This window comes from Choristoneura fumiferana, chromosome 11, assembly GCF_025370935.1.
Source record: "Choristoneura fumiferana chromosome 11, NRCan_CFum_1, whole genome shotgun sequence".
In the NCBI taxonomy this organism is placed as follows: Eukaryota; Metazoa; Arthropoda; class Insecta; order Lepidoptera; family Tortricidae; genus Choristoneura; species Choristoneura fumiferana.
In genome coordinates, this window is record NC_133482.1 from 9,831,974 (window position 1) to 9,856,818 (window position 24,845).

The 24,845-nt window shown below is 38.0% G+C and overlaps 2 protein-coding genes across 4 annotated transcripts; both read right to left on the bottom strand.

Moving 5' to 3' along the window:
• Window positions 1-340: 340 nt before the first annotated feature.
• On the bottom strand, window positions 341-9,104 carry LOC141432741 (very long chain fatty acid elongase AAEL008004-like). 2 transcript variants are annotated; one of them, XM_074094486.1, is made up of 6 exons: window positions 8,941-9,102; window positions 7,705-7,895; window positions 5,359-5,493; window positions 3,708-3,813; window positions 1,934-2,070; window positions 341-1,492 (listed from the first exon to the last, which is right to left on the bottom strand). In XM_074094486.1, exons 1-6 carry the CDS (start codon window positions 8,999-9,001, stop codon window positions 1,322-1,324), a joined length of 801 nt encoding a protein of 266 aa, XP_073950587.1. In that variant the 5' UTR covers window positions 9,002-9,102; the 3' UTR covers window positions 341-1,321. The 2 variants fall into 2 exon arrangements, with proteins under 2 accessions (XP_073950587.1, XP_073950588.1); XM_074094487.1 differs by lacking the exon at window positions 5,359-5,493 and having other exon boundaries at window positions 8,941-9,104.
• Window positions 9,105-10,042: 938 nt separating this feature from the next.
• LOC141432740 (aldo-keto reductase family 1 member A1-like) lies at window positions 10,043-24,633 on the bottom strand. Of its 2 annotated transcripts, XM_074094485.1 has the most exons (7): window positions 24,427-24,633; window positions 20,392-20,572; window positions 19,831-20,018; window positions 15,294-15,404; window positions 14,227-14,354; window positions 11,233-11,383; window positions 10,043-10,614 (listed from the first exon to the last, which is right to left on the bottom strand). In XM_074094485.1, exons 1-7 carry the CDS (start codon window positions 24,496-24,498, stop codon window positions 10,471-10,473), a joined length of 975 nt encoding a protein of 324 aa, XP_073950586.1. In that variant the 5' UTR covers window positions 24,499-24,633; the 3' UTR covers window positions 10,043-10,470. The 2 variants fall into 2 exon arrangements, 1 of the variants encoding a protein (XP_073950586.1); XR_012451859.1 differs by lacking the exons at window positions 10,043-10,614; window positions 11,233-11,383; window positions 14,227-14,354; ... (1 more) ...; window positions 20,392-20,572; window positions 24,427-24,633 and adding an exon at window positions 15,736-19,822 and having other exon boundaries at window positions 15,319-15,404.
• Window positions 24,634-24,845: the final 212 nt, after the last annotated feature.

Here is a 24,845-nt window from a genome sequence, read left to right on the forward strand (position 1 = left end):
TGAAAACACCAGGCTCGCAAAATACGACGTACTTGAAAACCTAGTTTTGTTAATCTACCTACCAGATAATCTAAATACCACCACCACTGCCATTTATTCCCAACTCACAAGATGCTGATTATACTTGGTTTTCGAATACCCTTATTCTTAAAACACCAGATTTTTACTTTAGTTGATTACGTAAGTACGGATAGACAATAAAACCGATTGTAATTTTTATTTATTTATTGTAAATTGGCAAATACAGTGTTCAATCAAAAAATAAAAACCCTATCACAATGACCTTGACTCACGATTTTCAATAAAATTGCAAATCAGAGGTTTTATGCGTGTCCTCCGAAATTATTTACTTTTTAGTTTACAAAAATATGCAATATATCCAGTATACGAGTATATCATTCTCCACAAAATGACCCAAGGCTTTTTTCGCAGTGTTCCGTTGTAAAGATTTTGAAGAAAATGTTAGAAAATCGCGAGTCAGTCATTGAGGTAGCCCCAGGTTTAAAAAAAAAAACAAATTACTTAGCTTAATAGCAAGTCCAATGTGTAGTGCCCGCAGCGGGCTAAGAAGAAACCATTAAATGACTTCAGGTGTTTTTTTTACACTCAGCTAATTTAGGTTTGCGTGGATACCTGACCGTACTTGTTTGATATTTGATATTTTGGAGATCTGGTATTCTGAAATCTGGTATATCGGAAATCTGGTTTATCGGAAATCTGTTGTTTGAAAAATCTAATATTACATGATAACGCTAAGGTGAGATTAAGTTATTTCGAGAAAATTGTGTTATGCGAATCTGGTTTGTCAAGTATTTCAGTGTTTTGAGATTCTTGTGATTTCAAAATTTGATATTTTGGGTATATGGTCTATTAGGGAACATGTTATATTGAGAACATAGTATTTTATAAAACTGATACAAAAACGAACATAACAAAGAAAATCTGGTATTCTGGGAATCTTACATTTTGATGAGCAGGTATGTCGGCAATTTGGTATTTTGCGATTATGGTTTTAAGGGAACGAGCGTTATTTTTAAAAGTCGCTGAACTAATGTCGTTCAGTTTAATGAGTTGATCTATATTTTAATTATTGGCTCCTGCTAAAGGCCCTACCTGAAACATAGTATTTGTAGCGGAACACATTAGTATTCCCTGAATTTGGTGTTAGAATTGTGTTGGTCAAATATTGGAAATCGAATTTCTTACTTCCAGCGGTTTAATTAAGTTGTTTTATGACATTACAAATACAGACAGCATAAGTAACTCAGTCAGCAAAAAAAAGTTATAGACTAATTATTATGCGAGTTAAATGTTATCCGGTCTAAGCAGACTTGTCTGAAGTCTTCAAGTAAGTCCTGTAGTAAAAGTCCCCGAACATGAGCACCATGAAGAGATTTTGCGGGAACATGATGTAGGCGGGCTGCGGCGGGAAACGGCACTCGCGCTTCACCAGCAGCGCGCCGAAGTGGATCATCAGGTATGAGAACTGTAACTGTTATATCGACACGTTATTGCTATTATTTTAATTCTATTGTATTCAATACAAGTATGTCAATTACAATACAAGTATGTTCAATCCGCCATTGATTGAAATCTCTGGTTGCAATCTATTGCTAAACTGGATCGCTTGTCTGCTTATAGGTAATAACCTAACCAAAAAATTGGAAACCCCCGACTTTGTCGCTTCAAAGTTCAATATCTCAAAAACGGCTGAACTGATTTTGATAAAACATGTCTAAGAACCATCGCTAGAAAATCTGCTTTAAAATAAAAATAAACTGCATTCAAATCGGTCCACCCGTTTAAGAGCTACGGTGCCACAGACAGACAGACAGACACACACACACACACACACACACACACACACATAGCGGTCATACTCGTAACACCCCTCTTTTTGGTTAAAAACTTGTAGGTAATGTAGTAAACTTACAATCTGTATTTGAGTGACATATTTCTTCCACCACAGCGAGTACTTGAAGGAGTCGTCCCACGACGTCAGCAGGTAGTAAGTGTACATGACCATGTGGACGAACGAGTTGATGGTCACCAGCATGGTCATGTGGCCGCCTGACAAATAACATCGAAGCGTATAAAGCTAGTGTATCCCATTAGTTCTATATGACTGGGAAGAACTATTTATATGGCCAAGTAGCTGTTGCCCGCGACTCTATCCACGTAAAATTCGTTTGTCGCTACCCCGCGGGAACTATGTAATTATCCGGGATAAAAACTATCCCTTTCGAACTCAGCCGAGTATAAAAAGAGTAACGACAACGGACTTTATGTACAATCAAATTCTAAATTCAAATTTAAAGGCCGCCTTACACAATTGCTCGTTAATAGTAGCACGTGTCTTATACACACATGCTAGTAGCACGTGTCTTATACACGGTTCACTAATATGTTGCGGAAAATCGAATGTGTTAATTTCGTTTCACATAACAGCTTTGAGCAGAATCATCATATCACCGAATTACTTTTTGCATATATTTTTTCGCTATAAGTACTATCATTTCTCATAATTTTGGAAAGCAGAATATTAACATGGCATAATATCGATGAGAATAATATTTATATGTCCGAATAAATAGTACCTACACAGAAAGAAATATCTCATAGTATTTAGTTTTCATAATGATAAAAAGCAGAATAAATTTTTAGTAAACATTACTTGCAATTAAGTCACAGTTATTATTTAGCCTAACCCTTATTGGAAGCAGTAGGATTCTGGCATTTCTGGCGCTTCGCCGGCCGCTGCCGCGGCACGCTCGCTCCGCTCGCTCGGCTCGCGCGCTGTTGTAGCCGCAGTTCCAACCTAACCCTAACCTACTACTCGCAACTCAATGCAAGTGGTCGCTAAATAGCCTCTACCTTATTAAGGGGCTGTTATTTCACCATCCATTGATTAGCGTTAACCGACGGTTAAATGTGATGCCGTCTCCGTCTATTCGAACAAAACAAATAGAGACGGCATCACACCTAACCGCCAGTTAACACTAATCAATGGATGGTGAAACAGCCCCTAACTAAGGGTTAAATAGAGGAACTGACGGCATTTCGATTACGTTATCTTTGGTAACTTTCTCTGACGATTGTTGTCACAGTATAACAAGTTTTCCCTACAGTAGGCCAACGCCTTTGAAGTGGAGCGATACCGCAGCCTGTATAGGTATTTAGGCAAGTAAGGAAGGGTTGTCACAAATTTAAAATGTCTTTTACTAATCGGTACATATTGGTATTGCGAAATTATATAAAACAAAATGAATTAGGTGTGGCATACTTACTAGGGGTAAGAAGTATCAAAATATACTATTTTTGAAATAAAAAACTTTTTTTCTTCTACAAAATATACTTTCATAGATTAGTAACCGACAAATACTTTCGGTTTCTAGACTTAACGGACTTAAAGTTCCTGTTATTTAATTTAAATATGTAAAAAATAAATAAATATTATTATATAAATATATGAAATCTTAGTTCCTTATTCATGCGCGATGAAGATTTGCACGCACTCACAGTACATGTCGTATGCACAATAATGAATTTTATTATAAATTTAAATGTTAAAAAAACGCGATAGCCCTAGAAGGCTCCTCCCACCCGCGTCTCACCACTCACGCCCCGCACGATTGCTCTGTCTAGACGTCTTCGACGGATTACTGTAGGGAAACTTGTTATACTGTGCTGTTGCCATAGCGTCTTACCTGGAACCCATTTGACGATGCCCCACGCAACTGCTATCATTCCAAAATGATGGTAGACGTGAAGAAAAGTTACTTGGTTTTGTTTCTTTCTCAACAGGAAGAACACCTGGACAGCAAAATTCGATTTACCTACCTTTATTCTTCTATATTCATTAGGGTATTTAGGGTGCCCCCACATGCAGTTGCTAGTCGCTCGTTTGCAGCGATAAATCTGGTAACGTGACCCCATTTTGAAGGTGATTTTGAATTTCCCGCGACTCAAAAAAGTAGCGTGAAATCGCCGCGTCGAACAGCAGCGACGAGATGGCTTTTTGCAGGAATGGTCTTGGTCGGAAGCTGAAGCTGATTTCTTAATCTCATTTAGTAGCAGTCGTGGCAGTAGTACAAATAAAAGAAATTGGAGTGAATGAAAAAAATAAATAACAATGTTTTTGCCGAAATTGAAGAAGTTTTTTTTTCTTTTCCAGCGATAAAGCTCAATATTTTCAGCTTTATCGCTAAATGTCACGTGACCAGATTTGACGTTGGAAACTTGCGACGAGCGACTGCATGTGGCCCCACCTTTAGTGTCAATAATAATTTCATTACAAAGTGCGTTTCGATTTAAATTGAATGGTAGGATTTGCATTAACATGCAAATGCATCCGTATCCGCTGATCGTGCAAACACCGGAGTTTAAAATACAAATACGCTACCAGGATAGGTCATCATCATCATCCCAGCCTGTATACGTTCCACTGCTGGGCACAGGCCTCCTCTCAAAATGAGAGGGCTTAGACCGTAGTTTCCATGCGGGCTCAGCGCGGAAATTGCGGCTCTCGATCGATCACTTGTAACTTGTTAGCCCCGGGGCCCGTCGCAGTGTAAGATAGGTACCAACAGTAATTATTTTACCTACATGTCATTCGATGTTTTTTTAAGAACCTGATTACAAGAACAGTGGAAAACACGACGAAATGAGAAAAACGCTAATTTGAGTTTCGATGTTGTGGTATTTCTTCAAGAAAAAAAACCGGCCAAGAGCGTGTCGGGCACGCCCAAAATAGGGTTCCGTAGCCATTACGAAAAAATCAAGTAATATTTTTCTAAGGATTTCGTATTTTATACGGAATCTTCCAAGTTTAGGTATATTTTATACCATAGGCTGCTTTTTAAGAGTAAAATTACTAATAATTCTCAAGCAATCTTAGCCGTTCTCATTTCCTTGTAAATTTGATATAGTTACTATCATTCTGTTTTTTTTTTTAATTTTTTAGCACTTTTTAATTCTTTAGATTTTAGCACTATAAAGTTGAATATTTCGCAAACTGAATAGAAAAATAGTCGGGGCAACCTCCCAATGGTTTTAAAATACCTAACCAACGATACCCCACACTATAGGATCAGTCGAGAAAAAAAACACCCCCGCTTTACGTACGGGAGGCACCAAAAAATTTTTTTTTTGTTTTTCTTTATTTAACCACTTTGCCGGCGTGAATGATATGTATATTCAAGCCAAATTACAGCTTTCTAGTACCAACGGTCTCCGAGCTTAGCCGCGGAAGGACAGACAGACAGACGAACAGACATGGCGAAAGAAACTATAAGGATTCCTAGTTGACTATGGAACCCTAAAACTATTTGTTTACAGATCTAAAATATCAGACCGTACCGTGTCCAGCAGATCAATTATTTTGATGTAGAAGTATCCATAGCACACGTGCCAGGCGTACTCGACGCCGTGAGGCCCCTCGTCCACGGGCTGGCAGAACAGCCGATAGTGGCTGAACCAACCCAGTGTTAGGCTCTGCCAATCACAAAGAAACCAATTGAAAGTCATACCTACATAATGTAATGTTTGTTATAATTTTTATTTATCAGGTTTTTTTTCCGCCGAAATTGTAAAATTCAGAAAAGCCACCTAGAGAATTCTATAGATGCGAGTAGTTTGTTCTAGAATCTAGAGAAACGAAAGTAATAATGTTTAAAGTTTCGTGACTTTCACTCATATTCATTTATTTCAACACACTTTTATTTTTATATGATAAGGGGCAAACGAGTAGGCGGGTCACCTGATAAAAAGCAATCCCCGCGCCCATGGACATCCTAACATAAGCTGAGTTAAGGATGCGTGCCGACCCTTTGATAATTGAGAAAGCTCGTGCCAACGGAACCCTATTACTGAGACTCCGAGGTCTGTCTGTCTGTGCGTCCGTCTGTCACCACAGGGCTCTATCTCTTGAGCCGTAATAGCAGACGTTTGAAATTTTCATAGATTTTGTATTACTGTGGCCGCTATAACAACAAATCCATACTAATATGATAAATGCGAAAGTGTGTGTGTTTGTATGTTTGTCCGTCTTTCACGTCGAAACGGAGCGACGGATCGTCGTAATTTTTGGCATACAGATAGTTTATGGACCAGAGAGTGACTAGGTTACTTTTTATCCCGGAAAAATCCACAGTTCCCGAGGGAACAGCGCGCGATATCCGATAAAACACGAGGGCGATGCCGCGGGCAAGTTAGTACTAAAACTAAAATAAAGTTAAAACCGGCCAAGAGCGTGCCGGACACGCCCAAAATAGGGTTCCGTAGCCATTACGAAAAAAATAAGTAATATTTTTCTAAGGATTTCGTATTTTATACGGAATCTTCCAAGTTTAAGAGTAAAACTACTAATAATTCTCAAGCAAACTTAGCCGTTATAGTTTTCCTTGAAAGTTTAATATACTTACCACCCACCGGTTAAGATTTTAACTAAAATTTTATTGAAAATTTGCACTTTAAAGTTGAATATTTCGCAAAAAAAATCAATGAATCGAAAAATCGTCGTAGCAAACCCCTAATGGTTTTAAAAGACCTATCCAACGATACCCCAACGATATCCGTGCAAAATTACAGCTTTCTAGCATTGATAGTCCCTGAGCAAAGCCACGGACGGACAGACAGACAGACATGGCGAAACTATAAGGGGTCCGTTTTTGCCATTTTGGCTCCGGAACCCTAAAAATTAAAGGGCATCGTCCTTTGGGATCGTCATACAAGAAACGTGTTTCTTTCAGCGTTTTTTGGTTGCTAGGCGGGAAAGGTGAAAGCTGGCGGGTGCTGGGGGCTAGTTGATTCGGCTTGAAGAGTACCTACTTTGGTAACAGGGGCAAAAAGTACAGTCAGCAAAAAAGCGTGTATTAGAATTTTTAACAAAAACTTATAACTGAACTGTGTTTCAAATATTCTACAGACGTACGGGACCCTTCATGCATGTAGGTACGAGTCCGACTTAGCATTTGTCCAATTTTTTGAAGATCCTCAAGTTGTATCAGTCCAGAAATATTGGCGCTGCATAATGCAGTAATGCAGGCCGATTCAAAAGTTTTACCGTGCGTGGCAAAAAGTTCCGCGAGATAAAAAAAGTGTCTATAAAAAATATTATTTAGGCTCTTTTCTTTGTGCTGTGGTCTTTTTTGTGTGTGTTTGTGTGTGTGTGTGTGTGTGTGTGTTGTGTTTTTGTGAGTACCTACTTTCATTACGTCATTTTTTGTGAAATTTCCACATTTGTGCTTTGATCTAGATTGAAATGTTTTGACTGTAGAATACGTATCTACCTGATATACCTATCTTTTTAAATAAATAGCTACATTAAAGCATAGCATAGCATAGAAATTCATCATCATCTCATCACATCAGTTATGTCTACTGTTGGAGTGGACATAGGCCTCCTACATAAATGCACAGAAACTACACGAATTAAAATGGTACTAGGTATACCTATCTTCAATCAAACGGGTCGCTTTTGGAGAGTTTTAGTGCGCTCACGCTGTTAGGTGTTTGTTTTACAGCCGAGTTCATAAACTTGTGAGCAAAAATTTGATCAAAAATATCTGAACACGACTATTGTTAACAGCGTAGAGGCGTGTTCAGATATTTTTGATAAATTTTTGCTCATAAGTTTATGAACTCGACTGTACAAAGCACATCATCTCTTATAGTACCTTTTCGAAAATAAATTAAATGGCTTACTTTAAACACCACATAGCCGCACAGCAGAATTTGCAGCGCGTTGTATGCAGCTATAACAGAGCGGAGGTCGTACGCCGGGCGCTTGGCCATGAAGCGCGGCAGCCATTGGAACACGGACATGAGGTAGACTACAATAATCGCCATCCCCGGCCAGGGGGTTCTCATGAGGAACCAGTTCTCCGTCCTGGGATCTGTGGCATGAACAAAATTTAAATTTCCGGTAAAATCGCCGTGGTTTACGAATGTTTTGTATTTAAACGAATTTGTGTGAAAAAAGCAGCTGTACTTATGGTTATGGATATAATATGTACTTAGGTAGTATTTGGAGGTACTGTCAAATTACCTTTTGCAAAAGTTTTCAAAATTAATATGCACTTCGTACACTCGCCATCAGATATTTCTGAGCGGCCAAGGTGGTCAAAAATATCGGCACATGCATGCACTATATTATTAATGGGCTACCCGAGGTTTTCATCGATTTTTGACAAGTTTTGAATCGTATTTCCTACTTTTGCGTACCCCTAGTGTAAATTTTCGGTTACAAAATGCGTCTCGATCGCGTTCGCGTAAAATCTCAATTTGTTGGAAACACGAACATCACAAACATTGCGCTAGAGGCGCTGTTCGTGTTTCCATACAAATTGAGATTTTAACGCGAACGCGATCGAGACGTATTTTGTAACCGAAAACTTACACTAAGGGCACAGATTGAATTATAAGTCAAACGGCTATCGTTTCTTCAATCTGTTATCTCCATTTTTGTCTACCGGATTTAAAAAAATATTTTACTTTCAATTATTTTTAATCATTGTCTCAAAAAAACACTTATTTCGTGTCTCTATTAACGTGAAAGAAAGATATAACATATAGGTACGAAATCTATATATTTGGGTTCGTCTTTGACGTCTCTAAAAACGTGTCGAGGGTTTTCATTCGAAACTAATTAACACAAAAGTTATGGCCAGAAATTGTTCAACTTTGATGCCAAATATCTCGAAGAAATGAACTTTGAAGTAAATATGGGATAATATATTGCTTAAAGCCGTAGTTGTTAAATATTAGAAAACTATGGAATTCAGATCGAAGGTCATTGGGCCATGGGATCCCCTTAAGGTATAAAAGTTCATGTATCGATATTTTTGATCACCTTGGCCGCTCCGAAATATCTGATGGCGACAGTACTTACCATTATCTAAGGATAACAATTTACAAATGATTACTGTTGGACGGACCCACCTGCAATTTCATCATTTAAATAGTAATATAATCTCACTGCGCCTTTTAAAATGAGCGCCATTTTAGCTTTCTAGTTCTATATCAAACAACCGTCCACGACTACGCAAGTTCAGCGCTACAGTCAATACTGGAAATAAATTTCAAAGTTAAATTAATCAATGCAGTTATGCTATTGTTGTATCTTTCAAATCGTCTCAAGTAACATTTTGAACCTAATAACCCGCGTCACTATTATGCGCGCAGGCAGAGCGATTTCGCAATAATAATTAATACCGTAACTTACTTTGACCCATACTCGTATGAAAACCATAATTATTCATATAATTTAGAAGGGTTTAATAAAAAATCTAGCATTGGGGAAGGCCTATGTCCAGCAGTGGACGCCTTTCGGCTGACATGATGATGAAGAAACTGGACCACGTTAATCCCAATGGCCAAAGTTACGCTTTACCCGACCGATCTTACCGCATTGCGCGTGTTGCCACTGCCGCCATCTCTACTGTACAGACCAGTGAGCGTCTCCACCATGGCCATGCAATAAAAATATACTCCCAAATTTACCAGCTTATACTATAAAAGGCTGTGATAAAAGGCAACGGACAAAAACTTAAAATACATAATCATAACTTCCATGACTCGGGTACAAACGATAAAAACGGTATTCATCATACCAACGTCTGTAGTACCTACTGGAATTTGTACCCCGATCCTATAACTTAATAATCTCTATAATTAGGGTCACTAACCATTAGGGCTTACCTAATGGTTACCTACAGAACAATCACTGGTTGCGCGTGGTCGTGTCCGGGCCGTAAATAGCGTAAGGTTACCTACTTACCCATCGTCACAGCCATCGTTGAAGAACAAAAGGCAGGCCCTTAGGTCAAAGCAAAAAACTTTCTGTTTAGCGGAACTACTGCTTATCTATGTATAAAATTAGATTACGTTAACCTTTGACTAATTATATACCTAGTGCCATCCACGTTGACGCGTGATTTTGTCAAAATTAGACAATGTCACCCACCGTGAATAGCTCTACCTCAAAGCTCTACCTATACCAGTTAACGTACGTTTTAATTCCGTTAGGAATGAAATAGTTGCAGTGGTTTCATGATTTATTCTTTTTCGTTACAAAATTTGACTGCATTTTTATCTCCTAATAAATTTATACATTTTAGGCTAATCATCTTCGTAACAGTTAATAGTGATGTAAATTAAATTTCATGTAAGTTAAGTTGTGATAATTTAATTATAATTACACATTTTAAATATTATTTTAGCCTTAGTTTGACATTTATGTATCTCACTACTAATGACTAAATACATTTTTGTAAAATACTCAACGTTACGCAAAAAACAAAGTAATGCTTTCAAACGGCAGTGTGTAAATTTCATAATTGTAGGTAGATATTATTTAAGCACAAGAAAGTTCCCTCAGACAGACATTTATTGTTACTATGACTTTAATGGGGGCTCCTAAGTATGCTCTATCTAGCATTGAATGTCTTTTATTAGCCATATAATCTGTCCCTATTTCTTGAAGGGGAATTCGGGATGCTTTTCGATGCCTTGGAAGAAGGAGAAGTCGCAGATGCGGCCGTCCTCGCCGCGATCCAATGCCCCTAGTTCTGCCATCTCGCTTTCACTCAGCTCAAAGTCCCACACAGATATGTTCTGTGAACAATATACATGCGTAAATATAAAAAAAACGGCCAAAAGCGTGTCGGACACGCCCAAGATAGGGTTCCGTAGCCACTACGAAAAAATCTTCCAAGTTTAGGTATACTTTATACATTAGGCTGCTATTTACTCTTAAACTACTAATAATTAATTCTCAAGCAATCTTAGCCGTTATAATTTTCCTTGTAAATTTTTGACTACGGAACCCTAAAAAATACAGGTGTGTGTGTGAATTGACCGGGTTATCAAGCCCTGTAGTTTATAGGTACAGTCGAATGCAAAAATACATGTATATAGAGCCATAGCGTCAAAATGTGTATACATCGACCATATGTTTAGTGGCATACCTACATACAGGTGTATAGATATTTTTGACGTCTTGGTAACGTATATATATTTATGCTTTTGACCATACTGTAAAGTAGGGTTAAGAATTGCAAGAAAAATCGTGCAAGTTGTATTACATTGCGGCGCTCGATTGACCACTACAAACTCTTTGGCTTTACGGCCTCGCAATGTAATGCAACTTGCATGACTTTTCTTGCAAGTCTAAACTTGGCTTAAGGTGATATCATCAAAAAATTGAACCGACTACAAAGGTGACGGAAGTACCTCTTGGATCCTTGCCGGGTTGGTACTCTTGGGGATGGCGGCGAGGCCGCGCTGCAGCGCGTGTCGAAGCAGCACCTGCGCGGGCGCGCGCGCGTGCGCCGCCGCCGCGCGGGACACCGCCGGCAGCGACAACAGCGACGGGTACGAGCGCCTGCCGGAAAAAGATAGCACCTATATTCATATTTAGACCTTAGACCGGCAAAAAGTCATCCGGAAAGTTTTGATCAGTTTTGAAGGTCCTCTATGTTTCATACACTTAGGTACCTATTAGGTAGGTGTCTAAGTACTATGAAAATCTCAATTATTTTATTTTTATTTATGTCACAAGTCAAAAATACCCCTTCAAAGTTTGACGTTATTACTTACCTTTAAGATAAGCATTTTTGTTCAAATATTTACTAATTACTTAAAAGTAAATATTTGAACAAAAATGCTTATCTTAATGCTGAAAATGCCAAAATCGCCATAGATGTGCCTATAAAATTTGAGGTTTGCCCTCGATTTCTCGAGGATTCCATCATCAGATCTTGACTTGGTGACAATGGGACCACCTCAGAAGAGTACGCTTTCGAATAAAAAAAATTTTGAAAATCGGTCCACAATTGACTGAGTAATCGGTGATTATACATAAAAAAAATATACAAACATTGAAACATAAATCCTCCTCCTTTTTTTAAGTCGGTTAAAAAAATGTTTGCATGTATTTGAAATGGTCAATCAAACTTGCAAGATATTTCTAGAGGGTCATCCATAAATTACGCCAGACATTTAACCGTAATAGAGCCGCGTTCCCACCAATAATGTAACCAATAGAAACGCTTCATTTACTTCACCTCGCACAGCACACCTCTGGTGGAAACAGCTGCGCGGAGCGAGGCGAGGTAAATAAAGCGTTTCTATTGGTTAATGAAAAACAAATTCCTCTCGACACATTCTCGCACATTTGCCATTAAAATTATTGGTTTTGTAGTGCTACATATATGTATTACTAATTACGAATTGTGAATAACTGAAGGTTAAACATTTTATATTCTCCAGTTAAGTATATTAAGGCTAGGCTCCTGACCTTGCTTGAAAACGAACTGGAATTGATAGAATAACGAGGAAATACAGTTTACAACCGAATGCCATTTGAAAGTATCGAAGTATTGGCGCTTTAGGAAAACTAAATGCCAATGCCACCGAGAACCTGGTACTACTTCAATAATAGTCTTGACGAACAATTACAAAAAGCTAAATGACCGATGTAATCAGGATATAATAAAACCTATTTTTAAAACTTTCAGTAAAATTTGACATTATTCTTCACATATAAGTAGAAGAAGATACAAGCCTACATCGATCTTCACCGGCCTGATAATAGAATCAAATGTAATTTTATAATAAATTTAGTATATTAGAAAATATATTAGAAATGGTTCTAGTAAAAAAATCCTAGACAGGTAATTGTAATATTAACGCTTATGTATAAGTACCCGTAATTTCTCAAGTAAGTGAATTGTAAAATTCTTTTTGAGAATAAATTATCTTTAAGCCTAAAATTTTGTCAAAATCAGTTAAAAAAAATAGCTTGTACCATCAGCAAAATAAGTGGTCTATCAATTTTCAAACGAGTTCCTATCAAATGAATATGTCGCAAAAGTCGAACTTTCAAGTTGACAGACACGGCTATGTGCATTATTGTTTTGTGACATGCAAACAATTATCGACTCTATGGTGGTAGACCACATATTTGGCTGATGGTACATGATTTTTTTAGCAAATCCATTTCTAATATACTAAATTGATTATAAAATAGGTTTATTCGTATTAGTTAAACGGACTCACCACACCAGCTCGTCCGTTTAATACTCATACTCAGCCAGCAATTGCCTACTTCCATGACACGACAATAATCTACTATTATTTTGTTACTCATAAATATGTCATGATTTCTATACCTAGGTAGTTAATACTATTTGGTCATGAACATGATCCGTCATGGCGGTTTTTTTAAGGTGTGTGCTCCCCCTGCGCAGAGCTTTGCCTAATATGCCCTATTAGCTGTGGAGGGGCACGCCTTCGTTAGTGAACAGCTCTGTACAGGGATGTAGCATTCCTTAGCTAAGTACTTATTCATCTTAAGAAATGAGATGAGATCTCTACTAATAATTAAAAAAATAACCTAACAACCTAAAATTGGGGCCTTTTTTTTGCGATGTGAATATGCTTTATGCATACTTCCGTGGAAAGTTATGTGGGACTCTCTGACTTAACATACCCACTAAAAACACATCGGCGTTTCTCCAATCTGCCGTTATGGGAGCGCCGTGGGATCGCGGACATTCAACCATGACGCTCCCCAATGTATTGGGGCCTCCGCTAAGTCGCGCGGACCACGGGGTGCACAGCGCGGGTGCCCACGCCGTGCACCCACCATCTAAAACATAACTGTATAAAGGATACAATGGTTTCGAGGAAAGATAAATGTCAAAACAAGGTTTTGTTTACACTTAAACGCATGTAGGTATTCATCTATCTTCAGGAAATTGAAATTTTCATTACCTAGTCTATAATTTGTGCCAGGTGATGTAACAGATTATTAGGGAGGTAGAAGTCCCGCCAAAACGATCTGTCTTTATTTAAATCTTATCTTTTAGTTATAATAATATAATTAAAATTTAAATTTCAAGTTGCCTCAAATACATTTTTTTTTGCAAAATATTTTTGCACGCGTCTGACAATGTTAAAATCCCGACTAAATCGTCAGGCTTATTTTTTTTAAATTCTTTAAACATTCAACTATAACATATAAAGCTTGCATATTGCCTCCAACATGTTTGAAAAAAAATATATATTTTAAAAAATTTAGGGGCTACTCACCAGCCAGGTCTGCAGTTCCGTGTTGAGGTATAATAGGAGAGGTACGGGACAAGTTTTCAGCTTGCCTCAAATACCTAAGTACCCAAAAATTGGTGCCAGCTCTCCTACTATAACGTTTGAGGTGGAACTCACCCAGTCTTTTCGGCAAGCGCGTCGGCGAGCGCCTTGGAGCCGAGCGGCGAGTACGCGACCACGGGCACGCCGAGCCGCGCCGCCGCGGTCAGCAACGCCGGCTGCTGGCAGAGAGCGTGCACCTCCACCTACGAAACGGAAGTTATCATAGACCGCACGTCGTAACTTGAACTAAAAATAAGTTTGCTCACTCGCGAACATATGATAGCTACCTACGTCTATGCAACAATACCACACAAACCCAACTATCAACGCCATCACACTACACTGACGTGTTTCAACCTCAAACAGAGTTCATACTGAAATTTTCATCAAACTTTCATGCCGAAACTGGAAATTTCATAATCTGGTTGAGTTGGAAACGCGTCAGTGGAAGAGCTGCATGATCGCACATTTGTTGCATAGACGTATCTATCATAAGGTCGCTGGTAAGCAAAGTAATTGTACCTCTGCAAAGTAACGCCTGATTCAGTAAATATATCATAACTTGCCAGTCTGGGAATTTGATCTACAGATCTAAGAGGGTCGCATATCGTTGCTTTTAATACAAAAAGCGTGATGGTGTAAGCATAACGTGAAGAACAACAGTTAAGAAGTGAGGAAACTTCCGGTTTCGCTGCATCATAGGAAACCAGCGCACAAAAAAAACATAATTAAAAACAATAATTATAAGTAGTAGTTATGCTTGTCTTCTACTTATTGAATTGCTGATGTGAAACTTTGTAAAATTACGGAATTTTTAATATAGGAAAATTTCGGAAACTTCTCAGAATTTTGTATGGGGATTAAAATTTTCCGTTTCATAAATTTAAATTTCTTGTGAAAATGTCAGAAATTTGCACACATCTGTACTTCGGTCTTCGACTGACGAGTTATTAGTTTCCAATTAAACCTACAAATTGGTCGGCGGACGGTCGGCCTAGGCTTTCCGAGCTGAACCATGCCGTTTTAGCTCTTATTGCGTGGACATTCAACTTTTTTTTATCAGCTTTTCCCGATTTCGATAGATGTGTGGAGACCCTAAAACTGCCCTATAATGAATAGGTTGAGTGTTTTACGGCACCGACCTGTAGGCACGCGGGGCGCTCCACCGCACACAGTCGCGCCAGCTGCTCCTCGTTCACGTTAGACACGCCCACATGCCGCACCGCGCCGCCTTCTCGAAGCTTCAACACTGCCTGCAAACCACAGCGAAACGTTACACATGCAGAGTCCATATTGTCTAACGCACACGGAAGAATCGCTCTCACCACTTCTTTCTGTTTAACAGGAATGAGGTAGAAAGAGAAGATAAATGCGATCGTTAACATCCGCGCGTTATGGCCAATACGGCCTCCTCAGGTGCCAAACAACACACAAAATATCAAACTGAGATAACATTATACCCGTATATTAATTAATTAATGACACACTAAAGATTGCTTCACACGCTCTTACTATAACAAGTTTAGCGGTTATGAGGTGTCGCATCTTGGGCTTCAATGAGTAAAACCCAGTGGGCATACTCACCAATGGCGGTCCTGTCCGGCATCTACCTATCTTCACAACACGATATCTTTTTCTTCAGGTTTTTGTGGTATAACTTCTCCGGGCCGACTTATTTTTTGACACGGTACGATTTCTTTCTCAACTAGTATAACATATGAAGAGTCTTTAATTACTAATGGCCTTTCAATGTCATCCTTCCTTGAAATATTGGGTTCAGTGGCAATTTTGCCTACTTTCACGGAGTTGTTGGAGACGACGGACTCAAGCTGTGAGGGTACGGTTCTCCTGTCTGGCTTATATCTCAATTTATTGCCCAATTTACAAATCATAACTTGGAAAATGGTAGGTTTTTTAGTGTATCTTTTAGTCCATTTCTTACTTAATACACTCTCTGATGACGACAGGTGAGAATTTGATGACGCAGTAACGACGTTAGCCATCATTTTTGGCTTTGAATTGTGCTGCCGAATGTTGGTGTTTCCGTCACAAGCCATGAACCGTTTCCGCCCCGACAGAGGGCCAATAACGTTTGCCTGGCTTTCTTCGTTTAAATCGGAAGGCTTGCGTTTGGTTTTCTTACCCAGGCATTCACGGAATAAGCTTAAAAAAGGTTTTCCTTTTGGATTATTAGATTGATGAACCTTTTTAACAGGAGCCTGGCGGCATTGAGTAACTCCACTAGAGTTTTTTGATTTCTCGCTTTGATCATTACACCTTGGCTCCGTGGTTTGTAAAGAGTTCTCGTCCGAAAGAAAGATGCACTTGAGTGACACGATTGACTTACGAACAGGTAATAACGATTTCGAAGTAGACATGGACTGTTCTTCTGGATTAAACGATACCGCGTCGTTAGTCCGTTTAACTAATTTGTCGGACGGGCGCAACTTTAATTTCATTTGAGCATTAAAAACGGAACAGGGGTATAATGTTGTTACATGTTCTTTAGACTGAATTGTATTTTGATTAACTTCGCCTAAATAATTACGATTTTTGTGGCCTTTTGGTTCGTAATTAAATTTGATTTCAGCTAACCAACCAAATAATCTACTTGAAATAGGTTTCTCCTTTGGATGAACACGTTCCTCAGAAGAAAATGTTTCAGTTTTGAAGCTGTTATGTGGTACCCTAATTTTATTGCTTTCTGAGCATGTGGTTTGCAATACCTCATCCTGCGAAGTACTATTACACTCTGGAGGTTGTATAGTTGCTTCACTGGGCAATTGTATTTCACTGATTTTTAATATTGATTTTCGCTCGACTTTTGAGGTGCTTGGCTTTTCTAATTCTCTACATTTTCGAGGATCCAAAACGCAACACGCATAGTTACCTTTTTTATTACTATTCCCTCGATTTTTGTCTGGATTTGTTTCGCTTAAACATACTGGTTTTTTCATGTCGTTAGTTTCGTTAAATTTATTTCCTGAATTAAATATTTTTTTTATGACTTTTGTGATGGGATTTTGAGAATCTCGCTTGAGTTTTTGCCTTGATGATTTCTCTTCGACCTCAGGACTTGATGATAATGAAGTATCAGAAGACTTTGCTGGTATTCTTCGCAAACTTGGTTTGCTAACGAATGAAATGGCACGGCGTCGCAATACTGGGTTACATTTAATAAATATCATTTGAAATCGACTTTCCAGCTGAGCTGCTCTGCAACAACTGTTCTGTTTTATCCTGTGTCGCTCTTTTATAAGTGAAGGCCTTTTCGTACATTTCGGTATTGTAATTGTATTATTACGACTTACACCATCAACGCGGTTTTTTATATTATTTTTGTGCGAATGATATTTTTTAGGACTCGGATTATTTGTGCGATTCGGTACTGTTATCACATTGCGTTTGATAATTTCTGGATTCTTAGCGCAATTTGATACTTTACGATTTTCTTCTTTGCGTATGTTTCTTCTGGTATCTCTGCGCCCAAGGTCTTTGATACTATCCGAATGTTTTGCATATTTCGGTGGTTTGACATTATGGTTATGAGTTTCGTTTTCTATGCGTATTTTTTTATTACCTTCTACCCTAGGGTGGTCTTTAATAATAGGCTTTGTATTTGAGACGCATCTTGGCGGTGTGGCGGCGTCTTTAAATCTAATAGCTTTGTGTGACTGACCTCTATAAGAGTCTGATTTGTTTGGTGTTTTCGGGTCTGCGATCACAATTCCTTTAATTTCTTTAGGCCTCTGCACCTTGATAGGGCCTACACATTCACTGCTTATGCATTTGATCTGTTGGCATCCTCGCACTTCATTTCGTATATTTTGCATAGACCGAAATGATATCATGGGCCTAGGTACAAGGATTTCGGAAGAAATTTGACTACACCATAGTTTGTCGGGCCAAAACCAACCGCAGCACCACACAAATTTACAAAAATATTCAAACTTATTACATTTTTGATATCCACATTTTGGTCTTAATCCTTTCGCTATGTAATATGGCCATTCTCGATTAGGAAGATTTTTGGGTTCGACGGACATCAATTTCTCACGTGAAATGAATGAATTGAGCGAACATCATATCGTAATTTTCATTATTTATTTATAAGTTATAAATGCGAGGTCATGATGATGACAGATGACAATTATTTTTTAACATGTCAAATATGTAAAGCAACGAGTTCGCATCGTAGGTTTATTAAGAAAATGTCAGCATTGGTGATGATGATGATGACTTGTGGACGAGTAGATGAAAATGAATAGTAAATAATTATAGACTTATCTAATTCGATAGTGGTTTGTGTCAATTTGCTTAATAGTTTAAGCCATCACATCACATTAGGAAGGAGGGTACCTAATTATTTATAATTCATGCATGAGATTTAATTTTAAATTGTTGTTCTTTGAGGGGCACAAACCTACTCAAGATCTGTGCTGAGTGACAATTAGCGCAGCATTCTTATAAGTATTGCGTAGAACGTTCATTAGCATGTTGACACATTTTCTCGGCACATTTTTCGGTCTCACATGTCCACGTAAATTTAAAATGCTCTGTAGAGATGCATCCAAATTGAGAGATTGTAAAGCTATATTCGAGTTTCTGGTTAAATCGACAGTTTCATAGGATTCGACGGGGCTCCGCATTTTGTAGGGCAGGTCAGCAGGCGCTGCCTCGCCACTGTCACTGCCGCCGCCCGTGCAGCACGGGCAAACGAACTTGGGGAGCATTGTTTTAGGCCAAATTTTGCGCCATACGCACCGATTAGGCTCCATATCAGGATTTCCAACTAACAAATCTTTTTCAATTACTTTTGGTGTATCGGTATCGGTTTGATGATCATTTACCTTCTTTTGTAGCTCAACGGTGCATACCAATTTATATTCCGTCGGATTAAATGGATTACTGTCGGTTATTAAAGGCTTTTGTACGCAATTCCTCTTGGAATTAGGAGATTTGTAAACTGTAGACAACACCTCTTGGTTAGAATCCATTTTCTTTTTCTTAAGGTTGCACACCTTTTTCGATTGTTGGTCCGAGCGTGTTCTCCTTGCTTTAGTAAAAAAAGACCTATGGGATATAAAATCTGGATAACTGCACTCTTTATAAACATCGTTATGTCGGTACATAGAATTAACATTAATTTGTTTTACGTCTTGGCACAGTGTTTCCGTATCCAAGTTAAGAGTATTGTTCAATGCATCAGGCAACATGACACCCATCCTGTAAATAATTTTAAGCGCTGGCTGGTTTGGTTTTATTTATTTTATATAGTATATTTGGCTTTAGTTATTTTTGAAGGCTTTTTAATTTTGATTAAAATTTAAAAGTTCACTTCACGGTTGAAGTGTGATGTGACGGTTACATGACACTGAATGACGTGTATGTATGTAGGCGAAATAATTATATTTCTGAAGATCTATGGTGTGTATATATAAACAGCCAGCATACACATATGCAACGTAACATTATGTATTTATGAACAAAAGTCTTGACAAGATATAAATCGATACTTATAAATGACTATATTCATTGTTTCTTGATCATTATTTTCTAATAAAAAAGGTTATTTGTTTGCTTAGATTTTGTTTGTAATGTTGAAAAATGAAGTAAAAAGGTTAATTTCCTATGTTGGTCGAAATAAAATATTATTATTATAAATACGAACATACGAACCTTCCAAACGGCAATGAGGTCGGTTGAGAGGTCAACCCTCATGGAACCGTCAGGACTTTTGGGATGCAAGTCGCCGGGGACATGCTCGAAGGCGAACGGAGTATGCATCAGGTACATGTCCAAATAATCCAAGCCCAGGTCCTTTAACGACGCGTTGAAATACTCTGGCACTAAATCTGGTCGGTTGCCTGTTGAACATAAAACAATTCGTTGTTGTTGTTAATAGGATCATTTAATTAAACGAAGTTGTGATTTCTATTTATGGAAAATTTTGATCACTTCTTCCTGGTTATGGTGGTATGCCATTGAGCTGAAATTTTGTTCGAGAACAATTGTTTAATTTTCGTCCTCTTTGGTTGTCGGTGGCTGTTTGGCGCAAAAAGGCTAAAGGCGAACGTTAGCGGTACATTTAAAATTCTCGGCGGATTTGGTCCTTCGAGCCGGATAAAATATCTTGCTTGAAAGCAATTAACATTGAGGCAAATATTCGGCCCTTACAACATCCGCATCTAATTTTCTAGCCACCTGTAGAGGATTACTGAAACTATTGCAGTTACTTACCTCCAGGAGGGAGTTTAGTGACTACGAAGAGTTCGTTCCTCCTTGCAGGATTGTCGCCGATCCAGCGGCGTAGTGCCCTCCCTAATGCTGCCTCATTCTCGTAGGCACGGGCCGAGTCGAAGTGCCGGTACCCAGACTCTAGAGCTGCATCTACAGCCTTCTCCAACACTTCATCTGACGCCTGAAGGTATAACGTAAAAAATAAGAAATTAACTGCTCACTAAGTAACAGTTAATATCAACCGCCAAGCAAAAAAAAACAAGGCAAATAAGCTTACAACTACGAACAAATAATAAGTCTTATTATTTATTCGTAAGCTTACAATATAATCAAGGCTTGTCAGTAAAAATAAGTTGGCGCGTTCCTAATTCTTAAAAAATTACCTTATTTCCGCATCAGTTCTTAAAAAGAAGTGCTATTCACAAGTCTTTATTTACAAACCACCATCATTTTATTGTGTCGGGACCATAACGGCGTTAAAAAAGTTAGTTTTTAAAAACAGCGCGAAATTCTTAAAAAAAGGCTAGTTATTGATGGACATTACATTTATGATTATGAAGTTGTCACACTTCAATCTCTTTTGATAGAAACTCCTAAACTAAAACATCAGCTGATCCATAATGATTAGATATAAATGGTATTAAAAATGTGCGCCACCAGGGATCTCCAGCCTTTCAACCGTGATGTCGGATAAGAACGATGCGGACACGGAGAATTCCAGTCAGAATTCAGAGTGTGTGAACGCAAACTGCCTCGCTTCAACATCTCGCGGCGTGACGCGTTCCAGCGGCGATTATGACGACGTTTTATCCTCCAATAGCTCTTGCAGCTCTGTCTGCTCCTGCGAGTCGCGATTCAAAAAAAAACCCTTCGCTATCGCAGAGTCTTCCGCCAACCTACTCAAATCTAAATGGCAAATATTTAAAAACTTTGTTAAGAACCGTCTGAAGAACATAAAAAGACAGAAATATGGTCCTGACTGCAATGAAGCGCAGGTTAGAAATGAAGTAATTATCAAAGATTCCCCCCGCGCTTTCTCATCTAACCCATAAGTCAATAACTTACATATTTATCCTGTTAAATTGGCTTGCTTTTGCTTTATAGAAACATTTTACTTCAATTAAATGGAAAGTCACTATGTACTTGAATAAATACCTATTTACAACTAAAGAAATATTTTCTCTATAAAGTTTATTGTTAATTGTAACCAAGGAGGTAAACACATATGTAATTCGTAAACATGTTTACCTACCTAGGAATTATTTGAGTTCCCACTAGTGCGTAGGTACAGACTTGTTGTTATTTAAATCAGAAATTGAAAATACCGCAGCAGTTCATTGCTAGAATACATAGTACATATGTGGTAGATAAATAATTATCGTCAGCAACAACGAATAACATGCAGGATATTAGCATTCAGTTAATATGTCATATAAATTTACGCAAACAATAATATATGTACCTTACCTACTCACAAACAAATCCGCACAAAGTATACACAGTGTTTTTTTATGTCCATTACTTATCTTAGGAATTGTTTATGAACATTAATTTAAGTTTTTTTTCTGACATAGAACAGTTTTACTAAACTACCTTTGCTCGTGATGTGGTAAAGACATTCGATCAATTTTCCTAATAATAAAATGCGAAAGTACTCTGTAAGTCTCTATGTCTGTCCGTCATTCATCTTCTTCATGCGTCGTTGGCCAATGAAGATAAAATTGGAGATAGGCGAGACTTAGATTAATTTAAAAATTACATACTTAGTTCCCGCGGGATAGCGATAAAAGATTTCATTACAAATGGAGTCGGTAGCAATAGCTAATTTGATATAAAACCGCTCAAGTGCATGTCGGGCCACGCGCAGTGTATAGTTCCGTACTAAGATGCGGCAAATATACAATATTACATTTTAATTGTCAATTTATTAGTAGTACCTGTTAATGCAGATAATTTAAAAAGCCAAATTAGTATATGTACTACTATATTGCAAATTTATCAGATTTTTCCAGCCAACCGCCTAAAGGTAGAAGGGTAGGGGGAAGGGGACACTTGACTCTAGCAAAAATTAGCAGTGAAGCTTTATATTTCAAAAGGATCCCTAAATCAAAAAAATAACCTTGCAAACCTATATAAGTTTTTTAAACAACCTATGTACCTAATGATAGGTCCACACTTTGGGTTTTTACTTAAAAAATAACCTTACCGTATAGTTCTTATAAAAATTATATTCACCTGTCCATTTCCAAAACCGATTATTGTGCACCATATCGGCGTTAAAAAAGTTAGTTTTTGGGCAGGCGAAATTCTTCCTGAAGAACTTACGATGGACATTACTTTATGAAAAGCATTCAATTCAATTCTTTTAATGAGAAACTTGAGAAAAATCTGCTATCCATAATGATTAGATATAAATGGTATTAAAAATGGCGCCACCAGGGATCTCCGCTTGCAAACCGTGATGTCCGGATAAGAACGATGCGGACACGGAGAATTCCAGTCAGAATTCAGAGTGTGTGAACGCAAACTGCCTCGCTTCAACATCTCGCGGCGTGACGCGTTACCAGCGGCGATTATGACGACGTTTTATCCTCCAATAGCTCTTGCAGCTCTGTCTGCTCCTGCGAGTCGCGATTCAAAAAAAAACCCTTCGCTATCGCAGAGTCTTCCGCCAACCTACTCAAATCTAAATGGCAAATATTTAAAAACTTTGTTAAGAACCGTCTGAAGAACATAAAAAGACAGAAATATGGTCCTGACTGCAATGAAGCGCAGGTTAGAAATGAAGTAATTATCAAAGATTCCCCCCGCGCTTTCTCATCTAACCCATAAGTCAATAACTTACATATTTATCCTGTTAAATTGGCTTGCTTTTGCTTTATAGAAACATTTTACTTCAATTAAATGGAAAGTCACTATGTACTTGAATAAATACCTATTTACAACTAAAGAAATATTTTCTCTATAAAGTTTATTGTTAATTGTAACCAAGGAGGTAAACACATATGTAATTCGTAAACATGTTTACCTACCTAGGAATTATTTGAGTTCCCACTAGTGCGTACAGACTTGTTGTTATTTAAATCAGAAATTGAAAATACCGCAGCAGTTCATTGCTAGAATACATAGTACATATGTGGTAGATAAATAATTATCGTCAGCAACAACGAATAACATGCAGGATATTAGCATTCAGTTAATATGTCATATAAATTTACGCAAACAATAATATATGTACCTTACCTACTCACAAACAAATCCGCACAAAGTATACACAGTTTTTTTTATGTCCATTACTTATCTTAGGAATTGTTTATGAACATTAATTTAAGTTTTTTTTCTGACATAGAACAGTTTTACTAACTACCTTTGCTCGTGATGTGGTAAAGACATTCGTCAATTTTCCTAATAATAAAATGCGAAAGTACTCTGTAAGTCTCTATGTCTGTCCGTCATTCATCTTCATTCATCTTCATGCGTCGTTGAAACAATGAAGATAAGAATTGGAGATAGTTCGAGACCCTAGATTAAATAGTTTTAATTCCGAAAAATTACATACTTAGTTCCCGCGGGATAGCGATAAAAGATTTCATTACAAATGGAGTCGGGAGCAATAGCTAATTTGATATAAAACCGCTCAAGTGCATGTCGGGCCACGCGCAGTGTATAGTTCCGTACTAAGATGCGGCAAATATACAATATTACATTTTAATTGTCAATTTATTAGGTACCTGTTAGATCAGATAATTTAAAAAGCCAAATTAGTATATGTACTACTATATATACAAATTTTATCAGATTTTTCCAGCCAACCGTTAAATTGTAGAAGGGTAGGGGGAAGGGGACACTTGACTCTAGCAAAAATTAGCACTGAAGCTTTATATTTCAAAAGGATCCCTAAATCAAAAAATAACCTTTGCAAACCTATATAATGTTTTTTAAACAACCTATGTACCTACCTAATGATAGGTCCACACTTTGGGTTTTTACGAGGAAAAAATAAACACGGTATAGAACCATACAAATTATAATCACCTGCCATGTTCCAAAACCGATTCTTGGCATCCGATCCCCGTTCGCCAACTCGAAGTATTTGGGCAGGGACATTGTTCCTGAAGAACTCACGAGCTCTCACTGTTACAAAAGCATTCAATTCGGTTATAATAATGAGGAAAATTGAGAGGAAATCTGTATAAATAGGTGCTTAGCGATCGACGTGTGTCGGCGCAGTGGCGTGGCGAGGTGAGAGGCGCTTGCAACGACCTTGATGGCCCTCCATGCTACCGGTTCGTTGCGGGTCGCGGCTCCCATGTTTTTAGCTATGAATTCTGTTTCTGTCACGCTTCACTCATCAGCGCTGCAGTTTTGGCAGGGTCCGCACCCTAGAATACGAAGCTTAAATATCTTGATACTGTCCATCTTATGCACCTACACCTAGTAAAATGGAAGCTTGG